At 45.1% G+C, this 26,946-nt stretch overlaps 1 protein-coding gene across 1 annotated transcript in view; it reads right to left on the bottom strand.

Moving 5' to 3' along the window:
- Positions 1–19,170, bottom strand: part of LOC135050651 (chymotrypsin-like elastase family member 1) — a gene marked incomplete at its 3' end in the record, with an annotated part of 35,035 nt that extends 15,865 nt beyond the window's left edge. The window contains exons 1-3 of the mRNA XM_063957078.1: positions 19,131–19,170; positions 12,450–12,538; positions 9,097–9,197 (exon numbers count right to left, since the gene is read on the bottom strand). Of these exons, the coding sequence (XP_063813148.1) occupies positions 9,097–9,197; positions 12,450–12,538; positions 19,131–19,170 (230 nt within the window). The remainder of the gene's footprint in view (positions 1–9,096; positions 9,198–12,449; positions 12,539–19,130) is intronic.
- Between the last annotated feature and the right edge of the window lie 7,776 nt (positions 19,171–26,946).

Genomic DNA, 26,946 nt, shown 5'->3' with positions numbered 1-26,946 from the left:
AATATGGCCAATCCCTCCAGAGCTCTCAAGAAAGAACTCTCGAGTGTTCGATGCCAACTCCAGAAACTACTCCGAGCCTGTACACAAGCGGCATTGTATAGAATGCGGCAAAAGTTTTACCTATTAGGTAATAGATTGTGTAGAATGTTGGCTCGTAAGCTTTGAGCTCAACAAGCTAGGCACAGAATTAAATATATTTACTCTCCCTCTAAGCAAAAAATCTTAAACCCTAAACAAATTAAGGATCATTTTGCACAATACTACTCTAAACTCTGCAATTTAATATCTGACTCTTCCACCCCCCAGCCTACTTCATCCTCTGTTTCTTCTTTCATAGACAAACTGACTTTACCCATTCTTACCCCGGAAAAATTATCTGCACTTAATGCTCCATGGACCTCCACAGAAATTCCTACGGCTATTAAGTCACTTCCCCAAGGCAAGGTGCTGGGCCCAGATGGTTTTGTCACTGATTTCTATGTCACATTTCGTGACCTATTGTCTCCCTATTTAACTGACCTTTTTAACGAGATCTCCAACCTAGGCACCCTTCCTACAGAACTGTTGGAAGCACATATCATAACCATCCCTAAATCTGGGAAAGACCCATCCTACTGCCACAACTATCATCCTATTGCGCTGCTTAATTGTGACATTAACTTATATGCCAAACTAATAGCTACCTGTATTAATAAATTTCTTCCATTGCTGATACACCCAGACCAAACAGGTTTTGTTCCAGGGAGACAACCATCAGACAATACACGCAGGGCCGGCGCTACCACTAGGCAGCTTTAGGCAGCTGCCTATGGGCGGCGACCACTGGAGGGCGGCACCGCACAGTGAAGTAAAGAGAACACTTTTTTTTACCATGTGCCTCCCTCAGCCCAGCCAAACTCCTCCTTTTCTTTAAGACTCAGAGGAGCAGCTCGTGGGCGTCTGTCTTTCTTCAACGTGAGTGACATGACTGATTGTGTAACTAAGTCCCTAATTCATTCTGCAAGTTCTGCAACGCTGCCGTGCCGCCCCTCCCCCTCTGCGATAGCCCGCATAGTGTAATGTAATGTTATATTCAAGCTGCTGCCGCCCGCCGCTTGTATGTGCTCCTGAGTCCGGTGTCTGTCCCACATTATCATTATGAGCAGCTATCACTGCCGCTCCCACCCGCGATGGTCTCCCGCGCCATGATAGCCGCTCCGTCATCCGCATCCCCCCATCTCCTCTGCTTTGGGCACATGAAGCAGACCAGTCACCCGCTGGCCTGGTCCGCTCCGCTGCCCGATCGTGTTACCGCTCCTGTGCCGCCTCCCCCCTACGATCGTCTGCAGCTTCTTATCCGTGCTACCCCCCTCGGCACTCGCGACTCGCTCCCGCATCTGACGCTCACTGAATGGTACCTGCTGCTGCCTCCCCGAGTCCCCCCCTCAGCTATTGTGTTCCCACTGCCGGCCCCCCCACCGCATCTTGTCCCTAGGATCATCTATTCTCCCCCCCCCCCCCCCCCCGCAATTGGGCTCCCACATGATGCCGCCCCCCCTTTCCTTCATCTTGTTACCAGCTCCCCCCATAGCTATTGGGCTCCTGCTGCCCCCCCCCCCATCTTGTCCCTAGGTTCATCTCTTCTCCCCAACCCCCCCCCCCGCAGCCAGCTCCCCCCCTTGATCAGGAGCACCCAGGGCCAGGAGAGTACTAGGAGGACGTCTCACACACTCCCCCATAGCCTGACACACACATACTGCCCCATAGCCAGACACACACCCACACGCTGCCCCGTAGCCTGACACTCACACGCTGCCCCGTAGCCTGACACTCACACGCTGCCCCGTAGCCTGACACTCACACGCTGCCCCGTAGCCTGACACTCACACGCTGCCCCGTAGCCTGACACTCACACGCTGCCCCGTAGCCTGACACTCACACGCTGCCCCGTAGCCTGACACTCACACACACTGCCCCGTAGCCTGACACTCACACGCTGCCACGTAGCCTGACACCCACACGCTGCCCCGTAGCCTGACACCCACACGCTGCCCCGTAGCCTGACACCCACACGCTGCCCCGTAGCCTGACACTCACACGCTGCCCCGTAGCCTGACACTCACACGCTGCCCCGTAGCCTGACACTCACACGCTGCCCCGTAGCCTGACACTCACACGCTGCCCCGTAGCCTGACACTCACACACACTGCCCCGTAGCCTGACACTCACACGCTGCCACGTAGCCTGACACCCACACGCTGCCCCGTAGCCTGACACCCACACGCTGCCCCGTAGCCTGACACCCACACGCTGCCCCGTAGCCTGACACCCACACGCTGCCCCGTAGCCTGACACCCACACACACTGCCCCATAACCTGACACTCACACGCTGCCCCATAGCCTGACACTCGCACGCTGCCCCATAGCCTGACACTCGCATGCTGCCCCATAGCCTGACACTCACACGCTGCCCCATAGCCTGACACACACACGCTGCCCCATAGCCTGACACTCACACGCTGCCCCATAGCCTGACACTCACACGCTGCCCCATAGCCTGACACTCACACGCTGCCCCATAGCCTGACACTCACACGCTGCCCCATAGCCTGACACTCACACGCTGCCCCATAGCCTGACACTCACACGCTGCCCCATAGCCTGACACTCACATGCTGCCCCGTATTCTGACACACACACAGTGCCCCGTAGCCTGACACTCACACGCTGCCCCGTATTCTGACACACACGCTGCCCCGTAGCCTGACACTCACACGCTGCCCCGTATTCTGACACACACACTGCCCCGTAGCCTGACACCCACACGCTGCCCCGTAGCCTGACACCCACACGCTGCCCCGTAGCCTGACACCCACACGCTGCCCCGTAGCCTGACACCCACACGCTGCCCCGTAGCCTGACACCCACAGACTGCCCCGTAGCCTGACACCCACAGACTGCCCCGTAGCCTGACACCCACACACACTGCCCCATAGCCTGACACTCACACGCTGCCCCATAGCCTGACACTCACACGCTGCCCCATAGCCTGACACTCACACACGCTGCCCCATAGCTTGACACACACAGTGCCCCATAGCCTGACACACACACAGTGCCCCATAGCCTGACACTGACACGCTGCCCCGTAGCCTGACACACACACGCTGCCCCGTATTCTGACACACACGCTGCCCCGTAGCCTGACACTCACACGCTGCCCCGTATTCTGACACACACACTGCCCCGTAGCCTGACACCCACACGCTGCCCCGTAGCCTGACACCCACACGCTGCCCCGTAGCCTGACACCCACAGACTGCCCCGTAGCCTGACACCCACACACACTGCCCCATAGCCTGACACTCACACGCTGCCCCATAGCCTGACACTCACACGCTGCCCCATAGCCTGACACTCACACACGCTGCCCCATAGCTTGACACACACGCTGCCCCATAGCCTGACACACACACAGTGCCCCATAGCCTGACACTGACACGCTGCCCCGTAGCCTGACACACACACACGCTGCTGACTGGGCAGTGGGTAATTGATGGTGTTGGGGGGGCAGTAGGCAGAAGTTTTGCCTAGGGTGCCGAGTAACCTTGCACCGGCCCTGAATACACGCAGGGTCTTTAATTTAATTGATTCCCTCTCTACAGACCAAGGTCTTCTCTTGCTGTCACTTGATGCTGAAAAAGCATTTGACAGACTGGTCTTATATGCGTGCAGTTCTCACTCGCTTTGGGTTTATTTAAAGATCACATTTTATTGTTTATCTTATCTTTGTATAGCTCTCCCACGGCCCGGGTGTTCAGTAATGGATTTTTATCCGATCCGTTTCCCATTACAAATGGTACGAGGCAAGGATGTCCCCTATCCCCTTTAATATTTGTTTTATCAATTGAGCCCCTTGCCATTACTATACGTAATGATCCAAACTTTCCAGGTCTGAAGATCGGTTCTTCCTGTCACAAACTGAGCCTTTTCTCTGACGATGGCCTCCTTTTTGTTTCTGAACCCACTGTCACTCTCCCTTCTCTTCATTCTATCCTTGGCGTCTATAGTTTAGCCTCTTACTACAGCATTCCCACGAATACTTCCAAAGTCTTCACCTCCAATCTCTCCCCACTTGTAGTGACGCTAGAGGCCTTATAAACCTCCTGGCTGTCGTACGATGTCTCCTGGCTAGGTCGCATGGCTGCATTTAAAATGTCCCTTTTGTCTAAATTAATGTATTTGTTCCACACAATCCCGTATATCTTTCCGAAAAAAGGCCCTTCAGACCTGCTCCTCCATTTTATCTAAATATGTTTGGTCCTCGAAGCCTCCTACATTAGCTCGCTCTAAAATGGTACTGCCAAGGGCAGTAGGGAGACTGAACTTACCTGACATATCGTTATACCAAGAAGCCTGTCTCTTAGCCTCCATTAAGAATTATTTTAACTCTGACTCGCAAATAGGTTGGGTAGAGCTTGAGCAATCCTTTGCTCATTCTTTCCCTCATACAGACTTGATTCATATTCCTAAATCATTCCGACCCCACCTCCCCAACCTGCTCCCATTCACACAGGCCTCTTTGAAAGTCTGGGATAAATTATCTGCCACTATGTCATCTCCTGCCTGCACTATTCTGCAGATTTCCATCACCACACTCACAAAACTGATACCTCACCTGAATCTTGCGAAATGGAGAGCTCTAGGTGTAATGTTGTTAGGAGACTTATTGGATGGTCTTTTCCTACTACCTTTCTCATCTCTCCAACAGAAATTCTCCTTGCCTGCTTCGGAACTCTTCCATTACCTACAAATTGCACATTGGTGGAAATCATTCCCTTCTGCCTTAATCTCACCGGACATTACCTCACAAACACTCCTTACCCGACCTTCCCTATTCAACTCTAAAGGCGATATTTAATTCTGGTATAGAGTGTTAATAGCCCCTGCTCCCCCTTCCAAGTCTACTGCCCAACTGAAATGGGAATTAGATATCGGCAGAACACTGTCCCCGATCGAATGGCAAAAAGTCTTCCTGTCCTCCTACTCCATATCCCGGTGTCTAAATCACACTGAAATGCATGTAAAACTAGTTCAGAGATTGTATTTGACCCCGGACCGGTTACACACATTTTGGCCCTCATGTAGCAACAAATGCTGGACGCTATGTGGCAATGTAGGTCATATATATCATATGTTTTCATCCTGTCCAGTGATCGCTAACTATTGGTCCAAAGTTTTTGCCTTAATTAATAAAGTATTAGACCTAAATATCTCTTCGGATCCCACTTTGGCACTGCTTCACATTGTTCACCCCTCTGTCCCCCTTGCCAGCAGGTATGTCTTTGGCCATATCCTCATAGCTGCCCGGGCCAACCTTGCACAGATGTGGAAACAGCCTTTATCCCCGACGATTCTGAAAGTAATCTATAAAACAAATTACCATTTCCTTATGGAAACCAAATTTATCCCTTACTCAAGCACTGCTTCCTTTCCCTTAGAACATTGGTCCCCGTGGCACATATTTGTGACCAAAGGCGAGGGATCACAATACTTCCCAAATGCATCACAAAGCGACCCACTCCAATTTAGTCTAAACGAGACCCCCTCATTGAGTACTCCATTGGCTAGTTAATTGGATGGCATTTTATCCATATTGTACTTTGTTATTTTCTTTTCTTTCCTCCTTATTGACTTTATTATGCTGTCCATTCGCTTTCTTTGGACACAATTATATATTTGTATCACTGTTTAATGTATCTCTCTGTAGGATATTAATTTTCAGATTACCAGGACTATGCATCAGCTGTGTAGACAACATTTTGTTCCTCACGTAAATACCCTTACTACCAGTGCTTCCCTTGCTATTATTACAGTGAATGTACTTGTATCTGGATACTTTCCCCCCATGTACCCCACCTCTCCCCATTCCACTGTACCCTAATGTCCCCCATATTTCTTTTCTGTACCCCATAAAAATTGTTTTTATCTCAATAAAAACTATTGATAAAAAAAAAAGTTTAATAGGAAACTTTGGCAGTCATAGAGTTGAATTCAAGTCCGTTTGCATCATTTATGTTTTTTACACTGTGCAATCTCTGGAACAGAGTGTACGTAGCTACGGTTTATGTAGAGCTTCTCCATTTGTGACTGAGCAGGCGTTACCTGAGCTGTAACTGACCATTCTCACACTCTGATAAATTTGGAGAAAAATGTTGACAGAACTTTAGTCTATGCAAAGTCAAGTGTACACTTAATGAGCGGTATTCAATTGTTTCTCCCCCACCTGCACCCGTTTACACCCACCAGCAGCTATTCAATTGTTTCTGCTGATGGGCACGATATTATAATTTCAGCACGCTACCCTGGGAGGTGGCGAGCTGAAATGCACAAAAAGTGACCCATTTGGGTGACCAAAAGGGAATTTTCGCAAACACGCCCATTAGTTTAGTCAGGTTTGGCCACTTTATGCGGCTATGGGTGCGATATGCACAATAACGGGGATCAATTGAATATCACCCAACGATTTTCCGTCACTTTAGACAGGAGATCGGGGGCAATATAACAATTGAATACCACCCAATATATTTGTGTTAAGACAGATCTTAGCACCAAGGATAGGGCTGCTGCAAATGTACACTGATTATGGTGACAGCTACAAAATCAAGCGTACAGATAGGGACAGTCCAACCTCACATATTGCTTCCACTGCAGCCCTATTCTTATATTCATTTCTCCATCACCCATACTGCTCAACCAAGTGACCTCCAATGTCAAGAACAGGTTGTCTACTTTATACTGAAATACCTTTCATGTTATTCTCCTGGAACCCTCCTCTTCCTCCTTGCTTCACAGTCATGTATTGCTCAACAGATTGGTCTTTAAATTCATTGAGAACTTTATAGTGGGATTTTTCTCTCCCTTCTGCTGACCCACCCTCTCATTCGTGGGGTTTTCAACAACCCTATTAATAAACCTACTGACCCTTTTAATAAACCTAATGAAGTTCTAAACTTCCTTTTTTTTTGAGTATTCTAGTTGATGTCTCTGGATTTCATAATCTACCATCAATTTTCTATCATCTCCAGTTACTTTAACTCAGCCTACCTATTCTGTCTATTTCCACTTTCCTTCTGCTACAACATGCCCTTTGCAATGTTTACACATCTATTTATAGATGCCCTTGAATTTTCCGATTCCCTTGTATTACTTCTCTTTCTTCTTAAGACTCTGTCCTGCCTTGACAAAGCAGCCCTAAAATAAGGCAGCTTCAGCTACCTTACATGATCCAACGCCTGGTAATTTAAATGGGAAGCCACCTACAACTGTGCTCCCTTATCAATGAATAAAGTTTCACTCCACTTCTAATTTATCCTTTTTTCTTCCAACAATGGGCCTAATTTTGAGTTGATCGCAGCAGCAAATTTGTTAGCAGTTGGGCAAAACCATGTGCACTGCAGGGGGGACAGTTATAACATGTGCAGAGAGAGTTAGATTTGGGTGGGGTGTGTTCAAACTGAAATCTAAATTGCAGTGTAAAAATAAATCAGGCAGTATTTACCCTGCACAGAAACGAAATAACCCACCCAAATCTAACTCTCTCTGCAAATGTTATATCTGCCCCCCCCCCCCTGCAGTGCACATGGTTTTACCCAATTGCTAACAAATTTGCTGCTGCGATCAACTCCGAAATATCCCCAATGTCCTCCATCTCAACAAACTAACCTACATTATGCTTTCTAATATTCACCCAGACTGCCAACCTCCATTGTCTCTTTGTCACCTTCAATTTGCTTACCTGCCAACCTGCCACTCCATCATTCCTCACTGTTCTCAGCTTTACCACATACTTCAACGACAAAACCCACAGTATCTATAAAATCGCCTTCCCTCCACTTTAATATACACATTTTCCTCTATAACCCCATCCAGCCTCAGTTTTCTGGCTTATTAATCATGTAACTGGCATGGTCAGATTACATGTGACACCGCCGCCCCACCCTGTCCCCCAGTTTTTGACAAGGACAGGATTCTGCAGATGTGCATAATATAATATTTATATTAAAAAAAATACTTTTGAAACTATATTAAAAACAACAACACAACTATATGAACTGTTTTGAAGGGAAAAATCATCAGTTACGTGGCTAATAAAGATGAGGTCTACTTAGTCAGTTTCCTCATTCTGTCCCTTTGATCCATTGTTTCCCAAGTACACTGTTCTCTCTACCTCAACATTTGCCCACATCTAGCTCATCTATTCAATGTGACCCTCTTCACTGGGATTCTCCCTTCCACCATCAAGCGAACACTAATTTCTCTTATCCTTGAGAAAATATACCTCAACTCTATCTGTCATCAGATGCTCCCAGAATAACTACAGCAGTTCTACTGGCTGCAGGGTGCCATTCCAAACTCTTTACTAGCCAGATGCAGGGGCAGTGATGCTGCCGCACCCATTGTCCTGCACCCTGGGTGATGGCACCACTTGCACACCCTGCATCTGAACTACTTACGCTACTTGTGAATAACCTCCAGTCCACTTTCTTTCCTTTAACTTTTTCCTCAACTCCCTGCAATCAGGCTATTGTCCTCTACACTCCCCCCAAAATGCTCTCAATATAGTTGACAAACGACAATAAGCTAAATCAGAGGTTCCCAAACGCAGTCCTCAATGCACCCCAACGGTCCAGGTTTTACATGTATCCATGCTTGGCCACAGGTGACTTAATTTAAGTCAATTTGATTTAATCAACTGGGCTGAGCCATGGATATACATAAATCCTGGACTGTTGGGGTGCCTTGAGGACCGCATTTGGGAACCTCTGAGCTAAATGGTTACTTCTTACTACTTATCCTGCTAGAGCTATCTCCTGTTTTTCATCTCCCTTTAGATTGTAATCTTTCTTGAGCAGGGTCCTCTTTATCCTCCCTTTTTATGTCTTCATCTTCTATGTTCTGTTTCTTTACTATGCCAATTGCCATTATCTGTAGAGTAGGGTTGAGTCTTATATGCAAACAATGATACCGATGCATTTTAAACAAATAAAAGCAGATATCTTTGTTAGCGGTTGTATTCTGTACCTTTCGCTGACAATGTTTGTTATATGTGTTACCTGTCCACGCAGTGAGCAGCAGTCAGCACACGGTTAGCACGGATCAGGGAACCTCCACAGGTGTGGTACCAGCTGCTGCCAGAAAGATACTGGAGAGATACCTGGAGATAAAAATTTAATTTATTACTATTAAGCGGAAGGTGATAAAATAATCTCTAAAAATAATATATGTTGTTTTACCTATAATGCTACATTTGTATCCCATTATCTCCAGAATATTTAAATTGTATTTTTTTTTTCAATAAAGAAATGGCTTTATTTAGAGTGCGCAGGATAGTTAAACAGAGCACGGCAGTTTTGTAACCTGATTCAGTAGAACCATGGCACACATGTAACCCATAGCAACCAGTCAAATATTATTCATTTATTTATTAGATTGCATCAGTCTTGTGCAATATAGATAAAAATATCTTACTGGTTAATTTTGTTTTAGATTACAGCATTACTGGTACAGCATGGACCAGTGTTTCCTCAGCCATGGGTAGTAATAAGTTATAAACTACAAGTACATCGGTCAGGTTCTTCACATACTGATGGAGCACAATAATTTGGGAGAAATCACCAGATCACGTGCCTGCACTTAGTTCTATCCCAAATGAATGTCTTCCATATAGACTAGCACTTTGCCAGATCTTCCAAAATACAACAAATATTTAACCAGACACATGCTGTTAGCTGACTGCCTGGCAACACTTGCCCAACACTAGAATGATACATCCTCTCCTTCCCCATTATATCACATATCACAAATCAGAGCCAACATATAACACACCTTTGAAATTGAGACCATTGATTGCAACTGTTCTACTCTGTTTCCTGCCCCATAACTATGTGGTAATTCAGACCTGATCGCTAGGGTGCGTTTTTTGCATCCCTGAGATCAGGTAGTCGCCGCCTACAGGGGGAGGGTATTGTGTGTGTGCAGGTGTGCGTTCTCATGTGCGGGAGAGCTGCACAAACAGCAGTTTGTGCAGTCTCTGCACAACCCAGGACTTACTCAGCCGCTACGATGATCGGGGCCAGAGCTGACATCACAAATCCTCCCACAAAACGTCGAGCCCTCCTGCGTATTTTCCGGACACTCCCTAGAAACGGTCAGTTGCCACCCACAAACGGGCTCTTCCTGTCAATCTTCTTGCGCAGCTCAGACCTGATCGCCCGCTGTGCGAAAACACACAGCAACGATCAGGTCTGCATTAGCCCCTATGTTTGATGTACTTTACAATATTTTATTACAGGACATTGTCTGATTTTCATAAGCATTGTATTTGTCTTATGCTCGCACACAGTTGCTGTATAATGTATGTACAGTATTTGGTTCTTCTGGAACATACTAATTTTATCAAATATCTGCTGTACCCCTACTTGGTCTTCTCTCCCCTGCTCCTTATATTTTGCATTCTATGGGGGACATTTACTAAGCAGTGATAAGAGCGGAGAAGTGAGCCAGTGGAGAAGTTGCCCCATCAACCAATCAGCAGCTCTGTATCATTTTATAGTATGGAAATTATAGATGTTACTTCAGTGCTGATTGGTTGCCATGGGCAACTTCTCCACTGACTCACTTCTCCGCTCTTATCACTGCTTAGTAAATTTTCCCCTATATCCCTTATCCCCTGTTTAAATGGTAATACATATTTAATAAATTAGAAAAAAAAAAGTTCTATATGTCAAATAATTCTGTGGTTTATTTATTATATTTTAAAGGCAATTGATTAACTGAGGTCTCTCGTGGGTGACCTCAATTAACCTTGCGGCCTACCGCAGACCGCAAAGTTTCCACCATAGGCGATAATGGGGATTTCTCTCCCCTTTACTGCCTATGCACTTCGATTAATTGGCAGTGCAGGAGCGCACAGCCAATCAGGAGAGCCCTATGACGTGTCGCTCCCTGATTGGCTGGTGAGTCCCCAACTGCAGAAGTCACAACAGAAGTCACAAGGGGTCCCGGCATTCGGGGAAAGGGGATCCATGTGTAAACATGGATCCCCTTTAGTGCGTTGGATCAGGGGGTTTTCATTTCTTTTTTAACTCTGCGGATGCCTACTTGGAAAGAAGAGGACCGATCTACACCGGATTTGTGGTGAGTAAATATATATTTTTTTTTTTACAGTTCCCCTTGGATTCTACAGGATAAGTAGACGTGGATGGCGGCATGGATGTAGGTAAGTATGTGTGAGTGTGTAAGTGTGTTTTAATAAAATTATGCTTTCAAGATGTCTGTGTGTTTATTTGACTATTTCTTTTGCTGTGGAACTACAGGTACCAGCAGGCCCTTTATTGCCCCACATGCTGGTACTTGTGGTTCTCCAAGTACCAGTATGCGGGGGAGGCTTGCTGGGACCTGTAGCTCTGCAGCAAAAGACAATATTTATTTATTATTCTTTTTTTTACACTTTTTACGGCTATCAGCCCACCATCCATAGCCCACGGATGGTGGGGACAGCCTCAGGCTTCATCCGTGGCCTTTGGGTGCCTGGAGTGGGGGACCCCACTCTCCCAGGGAACCCCAGCCAGGGGTGACTAGTTGGGAGGGGTGATGCAGCAGCCTCTAGGACATATAAAAGTGCTCTCCCCAGCTGTGCCATTATCTCCCTGAACCCTACTAATTTTTCCCCCCATATTTTTGCAACCAGGACCAGCTCAAAGAGCCCCGTGCTGGTTATAGTTTTGGGGGGAACCTGCAGGTCTTTTATTTATTTTTCTGCGCTTTCTTTATTTTTACAGACAGAAGCATGCACGGATCTCACTGATCTCTGCATGCTTCTGTCAAACTCGCCAGCCAGAACCTGGTCTATTTTTAGACTAGTTTTTGGTAATGTTTTGTGTGCAAGTTACAAACTCGCATTGCATTACATTGCCCGAGCGAGATTTATCCGTTGTATTGGAAAACATCTATATGCGAATTGTCATGTGCGAATTTTTAGTAAGGTAAGAATGTGCGAGTTTACACACATTCGCACCACATTACATTGGTTGCCTTTGCAAAACATGCAAGATTAGCACTAAACTCTCACATTTGTGCAAACTCGCACTCCATTACATTTGGCCCATTACCTTTCTTAGCATCTGTAATCTGTACTGCTGGAAATAAACTACAGTATAGCTGCACTGCTTATTTCCAGGGGTGCATGGAGGGTTACTTCTTAACAACTTATCTGAGACAAAATTATTTTTCTAAGTATTTCAACAGTAGATTTCAGGCAGAATTCTAGTTCCAAGTGCATCAAATTATTCCAGTAAGTTGTGAAACTCTAATTCCCTTAATTTTTAATTGGAGTTATCCTTCAATACAGTTATGTACAGTATTTTGACCTTTGCACAGTATAAATTTTCTCAAGATGACCACTAACCTGCCATGGCCACGCATTAGGTGCAACGTCTGAGCCTCCTACCACTCTTGTATTGTCTTCGAAGTAACGAACTTTGTCAGAGCAGTGTCCTATGAGAAAAGAGGGAAAGATGCTAGAACAGGACAGGACATTCAGGACTCTGAAAAATGCATATTCTTTTTTTATTCACACACACACACACACACACACACACACACAGTCACACACAGGCGTGTACACCTCTTTTTCTTGTGCACCCATCCCAATGATTTCCTACATTAAATGTAAAATTAACCAACTTTTCACAGCTAAAATATTTGCATATTACAATATCACTCTATATAATAAAAGGCCAACGCTGCTCCTCATCGATATGGTGCACCGGCGGCCCCTAGATGGCGTCCAATTGAGCAATTCAAGTATTCAAGTACACACCTCAGCATGACAGAGCCCCAGCTCCCAGCAGCTCCGTCATTTTGTCGGGCTGGTAACTAGTAAACAATAATGCTTTATGATAGTCATGACATGCAGATCCCTTAAAAAGTCCTTTCAAAAAGTAATTTAAAAAAACAAAAACAACACTTCATGACTGGATTGGACCTATTGAAAGAATGTACCTATTCATGCAATAGCAAAAACAGAGAAAGGACCAGGGCACTCACAGGCTTACATGTAGGTTTATCAATATTGGACAGCATGAGGTTAAGCTGAGATACAGTACAGTAAACACATGCACAATAGTTTCAGAGCAAAACATATGTAAAAGCAAAATGTATGTAGGTTCTGTGTGGCCTTTGTTGAAGCTTGCATGTGTCCTGGTTCTTTCTCTGGCTTTGCTGTTGTTTAATGGCTCTACGCTCGGTGGAGGAGTCAGATTCTCAGAGGGCACCACAGCGAGCCAACTTCAGTGTTAGATGTTATTAATGAGTGCCAAGTGGAAAGTTGGTCCGGCTTTCTCCCTTCATGACGAGTTTTCACATTTGGTAAATTCACAGGAAATATACATTTAGGACATTATTCGGATGCAATCTGAAATGTAATCTCAATTTGTGCTTATTTATTTTTTTATAAAGTCTTATCTCTGCAACCTGTTAACAGTCTGTCACAACCTGAAAACCTGAGCTGTGACTCCCTCCCCTTGTCATACATGGCTGAGATGAAACTGGATTGCCACTGGCTTCACAGACAGAACAGAAAACGCTAAAAATCCGAGCACACAATGAAAGTATATTGAAGTTAATGGCCGGTCTGTGCAGCTAATAAGTACACAAGTGGCTTTGAGCATCTGAATTGCATCGCGAAACAAACACAAAAATATATTGTTTTTCCTTTGCAACACTTTCAAATACATGTGCAGGTGTCTCGTTCCCCGATTGTGCATGAATTATTTATTATTTCTGAAAACCTACGATTCCTTGTTGTGAAAGGTTTTTTGTAAGCGATGTTCTTACTATACCATGTAGTTTAAGCTTCCACTACACATACATTGAGGAGACAGGACAGCAGTCCTGAAATTATATATATATATATATATATATATATATATATATATATAGTCTTACAGCAGCGACACTCATAATAACAGAAGAAACTTGAGGCAAAGTACAGTAGAACAACGTTTCAATGTAACTAATACATTTTCATCAGGGTGCTTATACAGAAATGAAAAAGTGACCAATAAATACCATAAATCACAAGGTGCGTATAGCGACAGGCTTCCGTATCCTCTTTCAGTCTAAAACGGAGACAATAGACGAGGTCTTGCGAGACACTGATCATGCACACCAGCCACTGCACATTCGTATGCAAAAACACAACACAACATGGAGTGCTAGATACAAGCAGTCCCTTTTACCATTTAGTGCATGGGTAGCCAACCCTGGTCCTCAAGAGCTACCAACAGTTAACGTTTTCCAGGTCTCCTCACAGAATAACAAGTTAGGTAATTAGCTCCATCTGTGGATCTTTTAAAATGTGTCAGTGAGTAATAACTGCACCTGTGCACCTGCTGGGTGAGCTGGAAAATATGAACTGTTGGTAGCTCTTGAGGACCAGGGTTGGCTACCATTGATTTAGTGCATCTGGCTATATGTGCCTTTTTATATATTCATTGTTTAGGTGGCTCATGTATCATTGGTATCGATCGTGTGGTTACCATTGGCAACAGTGCTATTACAGTGTATCCGGAAAGTATTCACAGCTCTTCACTTTTTCCACATTTTATGTTATGTTACAGCCTTATTCCAAACTGGAATAAATTAATTTTCCCTCAAAACTCTACACACAATACCCCGTAATAACGTGAAAAACGTTTTTTGGTGATTTTTGCAAATTTATTAAAAATAAAAAACTAAGAAATCACATGTACATAAGTATTCAAAGCCTTTGCTCAATACTTTGTTGATGCACCTTTGTCAGCATTTACAGCCTCAAATCTTTTTGAATATAATGCCACAAGCTTGGCCCACCTATCTTTGGGCAGTTTCGCCCATTCCTCTTTGCAGCACCTCTCAAGCTCCATCAGGTTGTATGGGAAGCGTCGGTGCACAGCCATTTTCAGATCTCTCGAGAGATGTTCAATCGGATTCAAGCCTAGACTCTGGCTGGGCCACTCAAGGACATTCACAGAGTTGTCCTGAAGCCACTTCTTTGATAACTTGGTTGTGTGCTTAGGGTCGTTGTCCTGCTGAAAGATGAACCGTCGCCCTACTCTGAGGTCAAGAGCGCATTGAGGTCAAGAGTACATTGCTGCATTCATCTTTCAATCTGCCCTGACTAGTCTCCCAGTTCATGCCACTGAAAAACATCTCCACAGCATGATGCTGCCACCACAATGCTTCACTGTAGGGATTGTATTGGCCTGGTTATGAGCGGTGCCTGGTTTCCTCCAAACATGACGCCTGGCATTCACGCCAAAGAGTTCAGTCTTTGCCTCATCAGACCAGAGAATTTTGTTTCTCATGGTCTGAGAGTCCTTCAGGTGCATTTTGTCAAACTCCAGGCGGGCTGCCATGTGCTTTTTTTACTAAGGAGTGGCTTCAGTCTGGCCACTCTACCATACAGGCCTGATTGGTGGATTGCTGCAGAGATGGTTGTCCTTCTGGACGGTTCTCCTCTCTCCACAGAGGAATGCTGTAGCTCTGACAGAGTGACCATCGGGTTCTTAGTCACCTCCCTGACTAGGACCCTTCTCCCCCAATCGCTCAGTTTAGATGGCCAGCCAGATCTAGGAAGAGTCCTGGTGGTTCTGAACTTCTTCCATTTACAGATGATGGAGGCCACTGTGCTCATTGGGACCTTCAAAGCAGCAGATATTTTTCTGTACCCTTCCCCAGATTTGTGCCTCGAGACAATCCTGTCTCGGAGGTCTACAAACAATTCCTTTGACTTCATGCTTGGTTTGTCCACAGACATGCACTATCAAGTGTGGGACCTTATATAGACAGGTGTGTGCCTTTCCAAATCATGTCCAATCAACAGAATTTACCAAAGGTGAACTCCAATTAAACTGTAAGAATATCTCAAGGATGATCAGTGGAAATAGGGTGCACCTGAGCTCAATTTTGAGTTTCATGGCAAAAGCTGTGAATACTTATGTACATGTGATTTCTTAGTTTTTTATTTTTAATAAATTTGCAAAAAAACTTTTTTCACGTTGTCATTATGGGGTATTGTGTGTAGAATTTTGAGGGAAAAAATAAATTTAGTCCATTTTGGAATAAGGCTGTAACACAGGGGTGGGGAACCTCCGGCCCGCGGGCCGTATAAGGCCCGCGAAGCCGTTTGCTCCGGCCCACCCGCTTCTCCCAGTGAGACACGCCGCCGCTCAGTCCGGCGGCAGCGTGTCTCAGCTGTCAGTGTCAGGACAGGGAGGAGAGCGCGGCGGCGGCGTGTAGAACTTGAAACCAGCCGCCGGTTCGTGAGCCAATCAGAGCTTGCGGACCGGCAGCCAATCAGGAGCCGCGGCTGCCGGTCCGCGAGCTCTGATTGGCTCTCGAACCGGCGGCTGGTTTCAAGTCCTACACGCCGCCGCCCAACATAGCCGCGCTCTCCTCCGTGTCCCGCCGAAAGGAACGTTAAGTAGCACGGAAGGGGGAGGCACTGTGGGGGCATCTGTATACCTGGCACTGTGGGGGGCATTTGTATACCTGGCACTGTGGGGGGCATCTGTATTCCTGGCACTGTGGGGGCATCTGTATACCTGGCACTGTGGGGGGCATTTGTATACCTGGCACTGTGGGGGGCATCTGTATACCTGGCACTGTGGGGGCATCTGTATAACTGGCACTGTGGGGGCATTTGTATACCTGGCACTGTGAGGGGCATTTGTATACCTGGCACTGTGAGGGCATCTGTATACCTGGCACTGTGGGGACATCTGTATACCTGGCACTGTGAGGGGCATCTGTATACCTGGCACTGTGAGTGGCATCTGTATACCTGGCACTGTAGGGGCATTTGTATACCTGGCACTGTGGGGACATTTGTATACTTGGCACTGTGGGGGCATTTGTATACCTGGCACTGTGAGGGGCATCTGTATACCTGGCACTGTGAGGGGCATCTGTATACCTGGCACTGTGGGGGCATCTGTATACCTGGCACTGTGGGGACATCTGTATACCTGGCACTGTGAGGGGCATTTGTACACCTGGCACTGTGAGGGGCATTTGTATACATGGCACTGTGAGGGGCATTTGTATACCTGGCACTGTGAGGGGCATTTGTATACCTGGCACTGTGGGGGCAATTGTGGATCTGGCACTGCACTATTGGGGGCATATGTGTATCACGTCCCATTTTAACTGGCCACACCCATTTTTTTGGCGTGCGCGCCTCCGGCGCACACACTATGGGGCAGACCTGCTGGGGGGCAGGGTAATTTTTTAAGTTGAGAATTTTTGTATGGCCCCCGAAGGATTTTATAAATATCCAAATGGCCCTCGGTAAAAAAAAAGGTTCCCCACCCCTGCTGTAACATAACAAAATGTGGAAAAAGTGAAGAGCTGTAAATATTTTCCAGATGCACTGTATATGCTAGTTTATTAGGTGTAGATATATTTTTATCGTATGCTTTGCATTTGCTGATTTTTTATTTATTTTTATTTTTAGTGCTGCTGCCTGTGGCAATTATGGACATACGCTATATGTATATTTTTTGCTATGTATGCTAGTTCAAGATATTTTTTTATGCCAATCTTTGTTAATATTACATGATATGTATTGTCTAGCATTTATGATACATTTGAATATCTGCCCTGTATGTATTTTTTTTTATTAATGCTTTTGCCATTAGCAACTTCACTGCACTTTAGATTGAGTTAAATTCTTTATGCAATCTATACACATTAGAGTACTGTATATGCTAATTTAGTTATTCTTTCTACTCCAGGCATGTGTGACATGTTTTATGCTTGTTTCTAGCACTCCAAGTTGTGTTTTGTTTATGTATCATATTAAAATCAAATTAATGAGCACAGTCTCCTGATGCAACATAGTTGTATGGCATTTTCAGCAAAAAAAAGATGCAAAAAAGACACCCAACGCTAGCAGAGTTGCACTGGACTTGGTGGCTCACTCACGACATCTTGCGCTGCATGGCATATTGAGGCTAGATGTATAAGGACACATCTATACATGTAGTGTGCACCTGGCTGTGCTTCTTTGCTGTTGATTGGTATATGGCCAGAGCCTTTCACCAATCACAATGTTGGGATGTCTGCACAGACTGATTGGTGGAAGGCTGGAGCTATCCACCACTCAGAGTGCAAGAGGCAGCAAGGTACAGCAAAAGGCAGAATGATGGTAACTTGACCAGGTCACCCCACTGATCTGAGGTCTATATTTTTTTAGGGCGAGTTATCAGAACTGGTGATTTATTTTCAATTAGGTGCATACTTGCCTACCCTCCCGGAATGGCCAGGAGGCACCCAAAAGTCTGGTGGCCCTCTTGGCCCCCCAGAAAGGTGGGCAAGTCTTCCGCATCTGCCACCAGCCCCTGCACACCCCCCTTGGTCGCCCACAAACAGAGCACCAGTGGGTGGTCCACGGTGACTCGATAGCGTGATTGGCGCTGAATCGCGTCACCGTAGCTCTGCCCTCCACAATACAGTGCCTGTTTTCTCTGCACTGTATAGCGGGGCGCGGAGCCATGATGACGCATTCATACTGCCATGCCCCCTGTACAGCCCCCTTCCTTGCCAGACACGCCCCCTACTTGCCTACCAGGCTGCCCCCTTCCCGGAGGTGGGGGAAGCAATGTCAGCAGGTATGATTAGGGGCTCGGGTTGTAGATTTTGGGTACAACAGTTTTATTCTTTTTGGATGGAGAGTTTAATATAGAACTATATTTTATATAAATAATAAAGTTGCTAGCCACACCTGTACATGCAGGTTGGGGCTAGATGACCGGGGGTGGGGATTTCAGGGGTCAGCATACCGATCCCGGGATCTTGGGCACAGAATGCCGGCGGGGGGAGGGGGGGTTGGGGGAGGTAGTGCGCAACAAAACCCCCTTGCAGGCTCAGTGGCTCGCTGTGTTCGCCACAGGTTCTATTCCCACTCTGTTAGTCGGCATGCCGTCTGTAGGGCTTTTGATTACCTCGGAATCCCAGTGTCGGCTTGATGACCGCCAGAATCCCGGGCGCCGGTCACATGATCGGATCCCATACATGCTACAAGATACAATAAAAGGGAGCTTACCACACAGGACCAGAGCAGCGAGCAGAAGGAGTCTGAACATCTTGAGCAGGTAGTGAGTAAATACATAAGCGGTGCTGCATTTTTATAGTCCAAGTAACAGGTATTGGGAATTGCATCAGATGTGGCAGGTGCTGACATTTTTGCTTATTTTTACTTGTGGAAAAGTATCATTATATTCTAAGGGAGGGCAAAGATAATTTTAGATTTGGTAAATATAGAAATAATGCAGGCTTACAGAGTAAAGTTCATTACTCGCTCCCTATGAAATGTATATCTGAAAAAGGAATGTCCAAATATTGTGTATTTTAATCAACACAGTCTAAACTGGAAAGTCCCATGTGGACTGGTTTAAAACAAAAAAAGAAAACAACTAAACAGAATATAAGATGATAATAAGCAAGAAGCAAATTTAGACCTAAGTGTGTAAAGAAAATGCAATAACTTATCAGTCCTCCGTTCTCTTCATCAGTTATCGCAGGGTGGTTTACTAAACAATTTACAGCACTGTTATGAAGATAAGGGATGCCTACCTCTCAACATCTATGGGTTCAAGTTCTGGACAGAGGGCCTAATTCGGACTTGGAAGCAAGGCAGAAAAATCATGTACAGTAAGTTTGTACATGGAACAAACCATATTGCCATGCAAGGGGAGGAAATACATTTATATTTTTATCTGTTCAGGGTAAATACTGTCTGCTTTTGCATGTAGCCCACACATGTTAGACAGCTTTATTTTTATACTGCAATTTCGTTTTCAATTTGGACACATCCCACCCTAATGTTAATCGCTCTGCACATGTTACATCTGCACCACCTGCAGTGCAACATGCTTTTCCCAGTTGCTTGCTTTTTTGGTTTGCTTCCACGTCTGAATAAAATGGGGTGTGGTCATGCTAGATGAGGGGTATGTTAGATCATATTGGGAGCATGTTACAAACCCAACCGCCTTCCCATCTCCCCAAAACACCCATTCATAAATAAGTACACTTAGCCAGTTTGCCTATACATGCCAGCAAATATCCTATAGACATATTTTAAGAGCATGGAGGAGAATTTTGAGAATTCTCCTCCAAATGCCCTTTAGTACATTCAGGTAATACTAAAATAATGTGAAACAGGTGTGAAAACTGTAACTACAGGCAAGGGTGCAGAGAACCACGCCAGGCCATGGTAATGTAATGGGGACATGGCCTAAATAGGGTACTTGTCTACCTACTCCACCGGAAAAAATAACTTAATAAATCATGGAACCACACGCTCCACAGGGGGTACCATTTATTCAAGTAGGGTGCGGGGGGGGGGGGGGGGGGCACCCGCTTCCTACCTTGTGAAGAGGGACCTTCTTCCTCAGCACCCATCTTCCCAGTGACATCTGGAAAGATGGCGCATATGCACTAGAGAGCAAGGATTCTGGGGCAGTGTCAGGGTCTTTGCTTTCAATGGGGGTAATTCCAAGTTGATCGCAGCAGGATTTTTGATAGCAACTGGGAAAAACCATGTGCACTGCAGGGGAGGCAGATGTAACATGTGCAGAGAGTTAGATTTGGGTGTGGTGTGTTCAATCTGCAATCTAATTTGCAGTGTAAAAATAAAGCAGCCAGTATTTACCCTGCACAGAAACAATATAACCCACCCAAATCTAGCTCTTTCTGCACATGTTATATCTGCCTCCCCTGCATTAGCCATGATAACCCGTTTTCATGTGAAAAATTGACTTTTACCGCAAATCGTGAAAACCCCCTATCCAATTAGTTTTCAACCAATAATATTACCGTGAATTTCACTTCACCTACTCTGAGCAGGTTTAAAGTTGGGAAAAGCCAGATTTTAAGGTAAAAATTTTGCAATTTGGTTCAGAACCCCTGGGACACCCTCCGAAATGGCTAATTAGGCACTAAGTTTTTCATTATTTTTAATTGGCCAATAATAACATGTCAGTTTTGGGGTTACAAAGGTGGAAAGTTATGGAATTTGAGGTTCAAGGTATAGAATGCTTTATGAGTGGGACAAGTGTTTTTAGGCTTGCAAGTGAAGTAGTCTGTCTGTTTACACTTTTTTTTTAAAGTTTTTTTTAAAGTCCCATAAATTGACCCAAATGTATATTTCTATCCATTTTCATGTACCCCAAATTCAATTTGAGTACTTTTGCTGAAAAAAAAACTTGCTTTTCCAATACTTTTCCATTTAAAAAAAAAATGCATTTAACAGCCATTTGACCCAATTTAAGTACCCAAAATATATTTATTATGACCTATTACACTACTATACTGTTGTCCTATGTTAGCTTTGAATTTTTTGAGGTACGGGCAGCGGGCTGATTTCCCCATTTAATCATTTTTTTTTCACACAAGTCCCGTTTTTGCACATTTGGAATAGGATACGGAAAAAAAAATCGTTTACACAGCAATTTTAGTGCACACACATGAAAAAAAAATCAGAGAAAAATTGCATTTGTTGTGCAGCAAATGAACTGCTGTGGTGTGGGAATGAGAGAACTGGAAAATGCAAATCAGGTAAACAATTGTGCAATAATACACCTGCAGCCAAATATTTTAAGAGCAAGGTCATCAGGTATTACCATAGAGATAAGTGATTACAGTCTATTCAAAATAACACCTGCAGAAAGAGAGTTGTAGAGATAAATGTTTAGCTGCCACTAGAAGCACAATGAGGCCCTGTATATACGGAATATGGGTTTATTTTATTGAGCTACAGGTTTTCAAAAAAGCTTTATTCAGCCATTTTGCCGGTGATTTTCTTTTAAATGGCAATGCTGAAGTAAAACAGTGTATTGCTTTTAAGTAACATTAGTGTTAAAAACAGACTGAAAAATTAAAGAAAATCAGCTATTTAAAAAACATGCAGCTCAGTACATTTATCCCATCATCTGGAAAATCAATTCCCGCTCTGCATGTTACTCTACTTTATCCCCTCCCTGGATCACCCCAACAATTCCTTGAACATTTTCCAGCTTAGCTATTGCATCTCATCTCCATGGACCCCCCTCCCCCCAATCATCATTTTGTGTAATATCGATACCACAAGTGATTATCCACATTAACAATTTGCTTCCAAACTACTCTCTAACATCCTCTTTCGGTCCATCTCAATAAACTAATTCCTCTGCCCATCATTAAAGCCACTGTTTTTAATCTTGCTTTTGATGGAAACTTTTTGTGTGCAGCTGTTGATATTACAGAGTTATATAGGCACACACCAGTGGAATACTCAAACTATGAACAGTTTACTTAACAGCCGTTCTCACTGTCACATGCGCACTGGTTATGGAGCTTGATATAGGTACTGGATAGCTGTGCGTTGCATAGTAGCACTCAGGTTTCAACAGTTTTATCAAGACACTGTTCAGTTCCTGATTTTGTTAATGCTCCATTCCCTCTCTCACTTTTACCTCTTAAAACAAATTCAATAAAATAGCTGTGAGAGTAGAGGGAATATTACAAGGAGTGTTAAGTACCCAATGAAACTCCTAGCTGCTTATAATACATTCAGCGATGATACTCTCTGCAGGTTAGATTAAGCTGATAAGCATCCTTGGCAGTGCCGTAACTAGGCATTTTAGTGCTGTGTGCAAGAAACGGCATTGGCGCCCCCCCTTATGTAAAATACGGACAGTGCGCGCCGTTGGCACACGCAAAAAAATTAGGGCCGTGGCTTCACGGGGAAGGAGTGTGGCCACAAAATAATACCAATTCATACTACGGTGCACAGTAGTCTAAATTATTCAAATTACGCTGCACAGTAGCGCCACTACACCAGGTAGAGCCCCTTTTTACACATTACGGCAGACAGTCCCCCTTTTTACACATTACGGCAGACAGGATAGAGAGATAGACATAGACAGACAAACAGACAGATAGATAGACAGACAGATACTTACCATCTCTCCCCGCTGGCTCAGGCAGTCAGGCTCCTCTGTGCTGGCAGATCCCGGGCAGGGGAGAAGGGGGAGGAGGAAGGGGGACTGGAGCCGCAGCAGGGCTATGTAGTTGGTAGAGGCGCCGCTGCAGCTGTCCCTCTGCTTCCGCATTGGCTGCCTGCCGCCGCTGTGATGAGGGAAGCGCATCCCAGCATTCACAGCAGTGTCGGCCAGCCAATGCGGAAGGAGAGCAGCGGCGCCGCTAACAATTACATAGCGCTGCTGCGGCTCCAGTCCCCCTCCTCCCCCGACGCTGCTCCTCTCCTCTTCCCCTCCGGTAGCGCACACAGCACAGGCGGCTTGTAATGAGTCAATTTGACACATTGGGGTTAATGTTTTTGTTGGGAGCCAATTAATCTACCAACATATTTTTTGATTGTGGGTGGAAATCAGATTGGCTGGAAGAAACCAACTCAAGCATGAGGAGAACATACAAACTCTGCACATCAGGGGTGGCTCCAGAGGTGAGGCTGCATGTCAGTTCAAATTTCAAATAGGGGAGCCACACCAACCGCCAGTGAGTCAGTTTGAAATGGTAGTTGGTGTGACTCCCCTATTTGAAATTTGAACTGACCTGCAGCCTCACCCAGAGCCGGATTAAGGGGGGGTTTCTGGGGTTAAGTACCCTGGGCACCCCAATCTGAAAGCCACAGATCGGATCTATGTTACTGATCTGATCCGCAGCACTGCACTCCCCTCTGACACCGCTTCACAGCTGCCAACACCGCAGAGCTTTGTAGGGCTGCTTGCCGAGTGACAGCTCAGCTGTCCAATGGTGTGTGTAGCTGCAGCCTGCGCTCCAGCCAGTCACGGAGCCGCAGGCTGCTGCTGCACATACCATTGCACAGCTGAGCGGTCACTCGGCAGCCAGGGGAAGCCGGATTCCTAGCGTGCCGTGCACTGCACACAGCCACAGCATGCCATGTGGATGTGCTTGTCGGAGGAGAGAACTTCAAGCTCTTCAACTGTTCTGTGAGTCTTTGCCATCAAGCAAAAGTAAGACAGGCTGTATTTTATTATTAAGTAAATCTGAAGTTGAGGTTCCTATATACAGTATATATAAAGAATACGTGTGTACTATATATATATATATATATATATATATATATATAGTATGTGTATGTATAAATGTGTATATATAAATGTGTATATATACAGTATATATATTTTTATGTGTGTGTGTATAAAGTTGTAGAAAAACAGCACTCAATTCTCCACAGTTAGTAATACCCAGGTGCCTTCCCAAATAGAAACACACATACAACTGACAGAGACAGGCGGCATTTCAAGGAATTAAACAGTGGCGGTAATCAAGAGAGAGTCCCAAAGATCGATTTATATGTATGTTATATATATATATATATATATATATATATATTATACTGTATATGTATGCATTTGTATTGTGGTTTTAATTGTAGACCTGAGGGCCCCCTTGTTTTACGTTCCCCGGGCCCCCCGAAGTCTTAATCCAGCTCTGGCATCGCCACTGCTGCACAGTAAGGGCCGTAGTGATAAATTGAACCCAAGATCTTAGTGCTGTGAGGCAGTAATATTAACCATTACGTCAACCATGCTGCCATGCCCACTTACCTCTTTGTGTGTGTATCAGTACCCAGCCTTATTTCATTATGCTGTATGTTTCCATAAATAGAGTGCTAGAGAATATAGTGTCTATGTAAACAAGTGTTGATAATAAGTTTATAAAAGCTTTCATTAAAAAGTGATTTTGCCTACAGCAAATGTTTGCTTTAATTTTCTAAGCTACAGTACACAAATGACAGATTGCTCAGTCTTTCTTTTGCACAGGTTTAAACACATTCCCCATATTGTCACTCTGCATGGACCATATTTCAGAGTTCACACCTATTGCCTGATCTCAGGACCTGCCCGGAAAAAGCAGTCACAGTCTAGTATTGCTGGTCTGCGTGTCCAGTCCAGTCCACCTGAATCATAATTATGCACATTGTGGCAACTGTGTATCTATACAGGCTTGGACTGGCCCACAGGAGTACAGGGGAAACCACCGGTGCCCCCCCACCCCCACCTCCTGCTCTAAGGATCAGGTTCCAGACTGTGCACTTGAATTATACATTATACATATGTTACCTTATACTGGACTATGGTGTATTTTCTACAGTGCATTGCGGTTATTAATCTGGTACCAGGGCCGGATCAAGGCTCCAGGGGGCCTGGGGTACTTTAGACAAGGGGGGCCCCTGAGGGCTAAATATAGTGTATATACTGTAGGAAGGGGAGGTTCCTTACATATATATATATATATATATATATATATATAAATAAGATTGATAAAAGTGTGCTGTTGGAGGCAGAAACAAAGGATAGCACATTTTATTAAATAGAAAATTAGCATACATTCACACAACACACACATAGCATACATAAACACTCACAAACAGCATACATACATGCATACCACACAGCATACACACACACACACACACACACACACACAGCATGCATACACACACACACTACACACCAACATATATACACACTACACACCAACATATACACACACACACACACACTACACACCAACATATACACACACACACACTACACACCAACAACATAGACACACACACACTACACACCACCAACACACACACACACCACTAACCAACTGAACAGAGGAGAAGAGGAGGAGATTCTGCCGGAGTCCATGTGAGTTAAACACAGCAGCTGCTGCTGCTGCACATGCTCAGCAGCTCCCTCCACTGTGTGAGAGAGGCTAGAGAGTTCAGCTGATCAGAGGCAGAGCTAAGTGAGGAACAGCCGTACAATTCATTCACGGCAGTTCGTTAGTGCCTGTGGGTGGCCCCGCCGGGTGCAGAGACGGAGACAAGGCTGTCTCCGTCTCTGAAACACAAATGCAGAGGGGAAAGTTTACACCACTGCCACCAATGAATGAACTTCCTAAAATAAAATCTACCAGTGCTTGACGGCAGGCACGGGGGGCCCTTAAATATGGGGGGCCAAGGGTAATGTGTCCCCTGGGCTCCCCCCTTAATCCGGCTCTGTCTGGTACATTATCATGCATGCAGCAGCTGAATTTACTCTATATATTTATGAAGGGGCCCAGACGTTGCACTCTCTAATGATTAGTCAAACCACTGATGTGGCAGGCCACACCACCTCCACGGACTGGCCACACCCCTAAACATGGGCCCCTACCACTGCATTCCCCCGGTGGGCCCTACATGCCCCAGTCCGACACTGTATCTATAATATGTGCAGAGTGTAGGTCTCTGTGTCAATGGTGATCCACACTACAAACCATGTAGACATATAAATTTCCAGCTGAACAGCCGCCCTATACTTAGGATGACATTTAAAAGCTTAATCCTTCTGCGCTTTGTAACTGAATGGAGTGGACAGAGTATAGGTATGTTTAGAACTGTTTAATGCATAAGAGTTTGCATACATCAGTGGATAATCTGAACCCTTATAAAATCTATAATTACAAATAACTAGCTGATGTGCCCAATATCAACTGGGCAAAGGTTTGCGGACTGGAACATTTTACCCCTTTTCAAACCTACATAGTGGGTGGCTGCAAGTAACTGAAGTTAAAATGGAAGCTGCTCAATCATAATAGTAATACCCCTCAGGTGCTGAAAGGGAGGGGTTGCAGTAAATAACTGTCACAGTTTCCAGACCACCCAGCAGGTCACATGTTCCAGGTCACTCAGCAGGTACACAGGTAGAGTTCACCAACTGTCACATTTTCCAGAGCACAATGGTGATGCATTGTAAATGGCAGGTGACGTTTTTTTCACATAACTCTGAAACTAAGAAACCAATTCCAATATTTTCCTGCAAATCTAAAAAGACCTTAAATTTGGTATATGCTCA

Source organism: Pseudophryne corroboree, chromosome 2, assembly GCF_028390025.1.
Source record: "Pseudophryne corroboree isolate aPseCor3 chromosome 2, aPseCor3.hap2, whole genome shotgun sequence".
Classification (NCBI taxonomy): domain Eukaryota; kingdom Metazoa; phylum Chordata; class Amphibia; order Anura; family Myobatrachidae; genus Pseudophryne; species Pseudophryne corroboree.
This window is presented reverse-complemented; position numbering and strand designations above follow the sequence as displayed.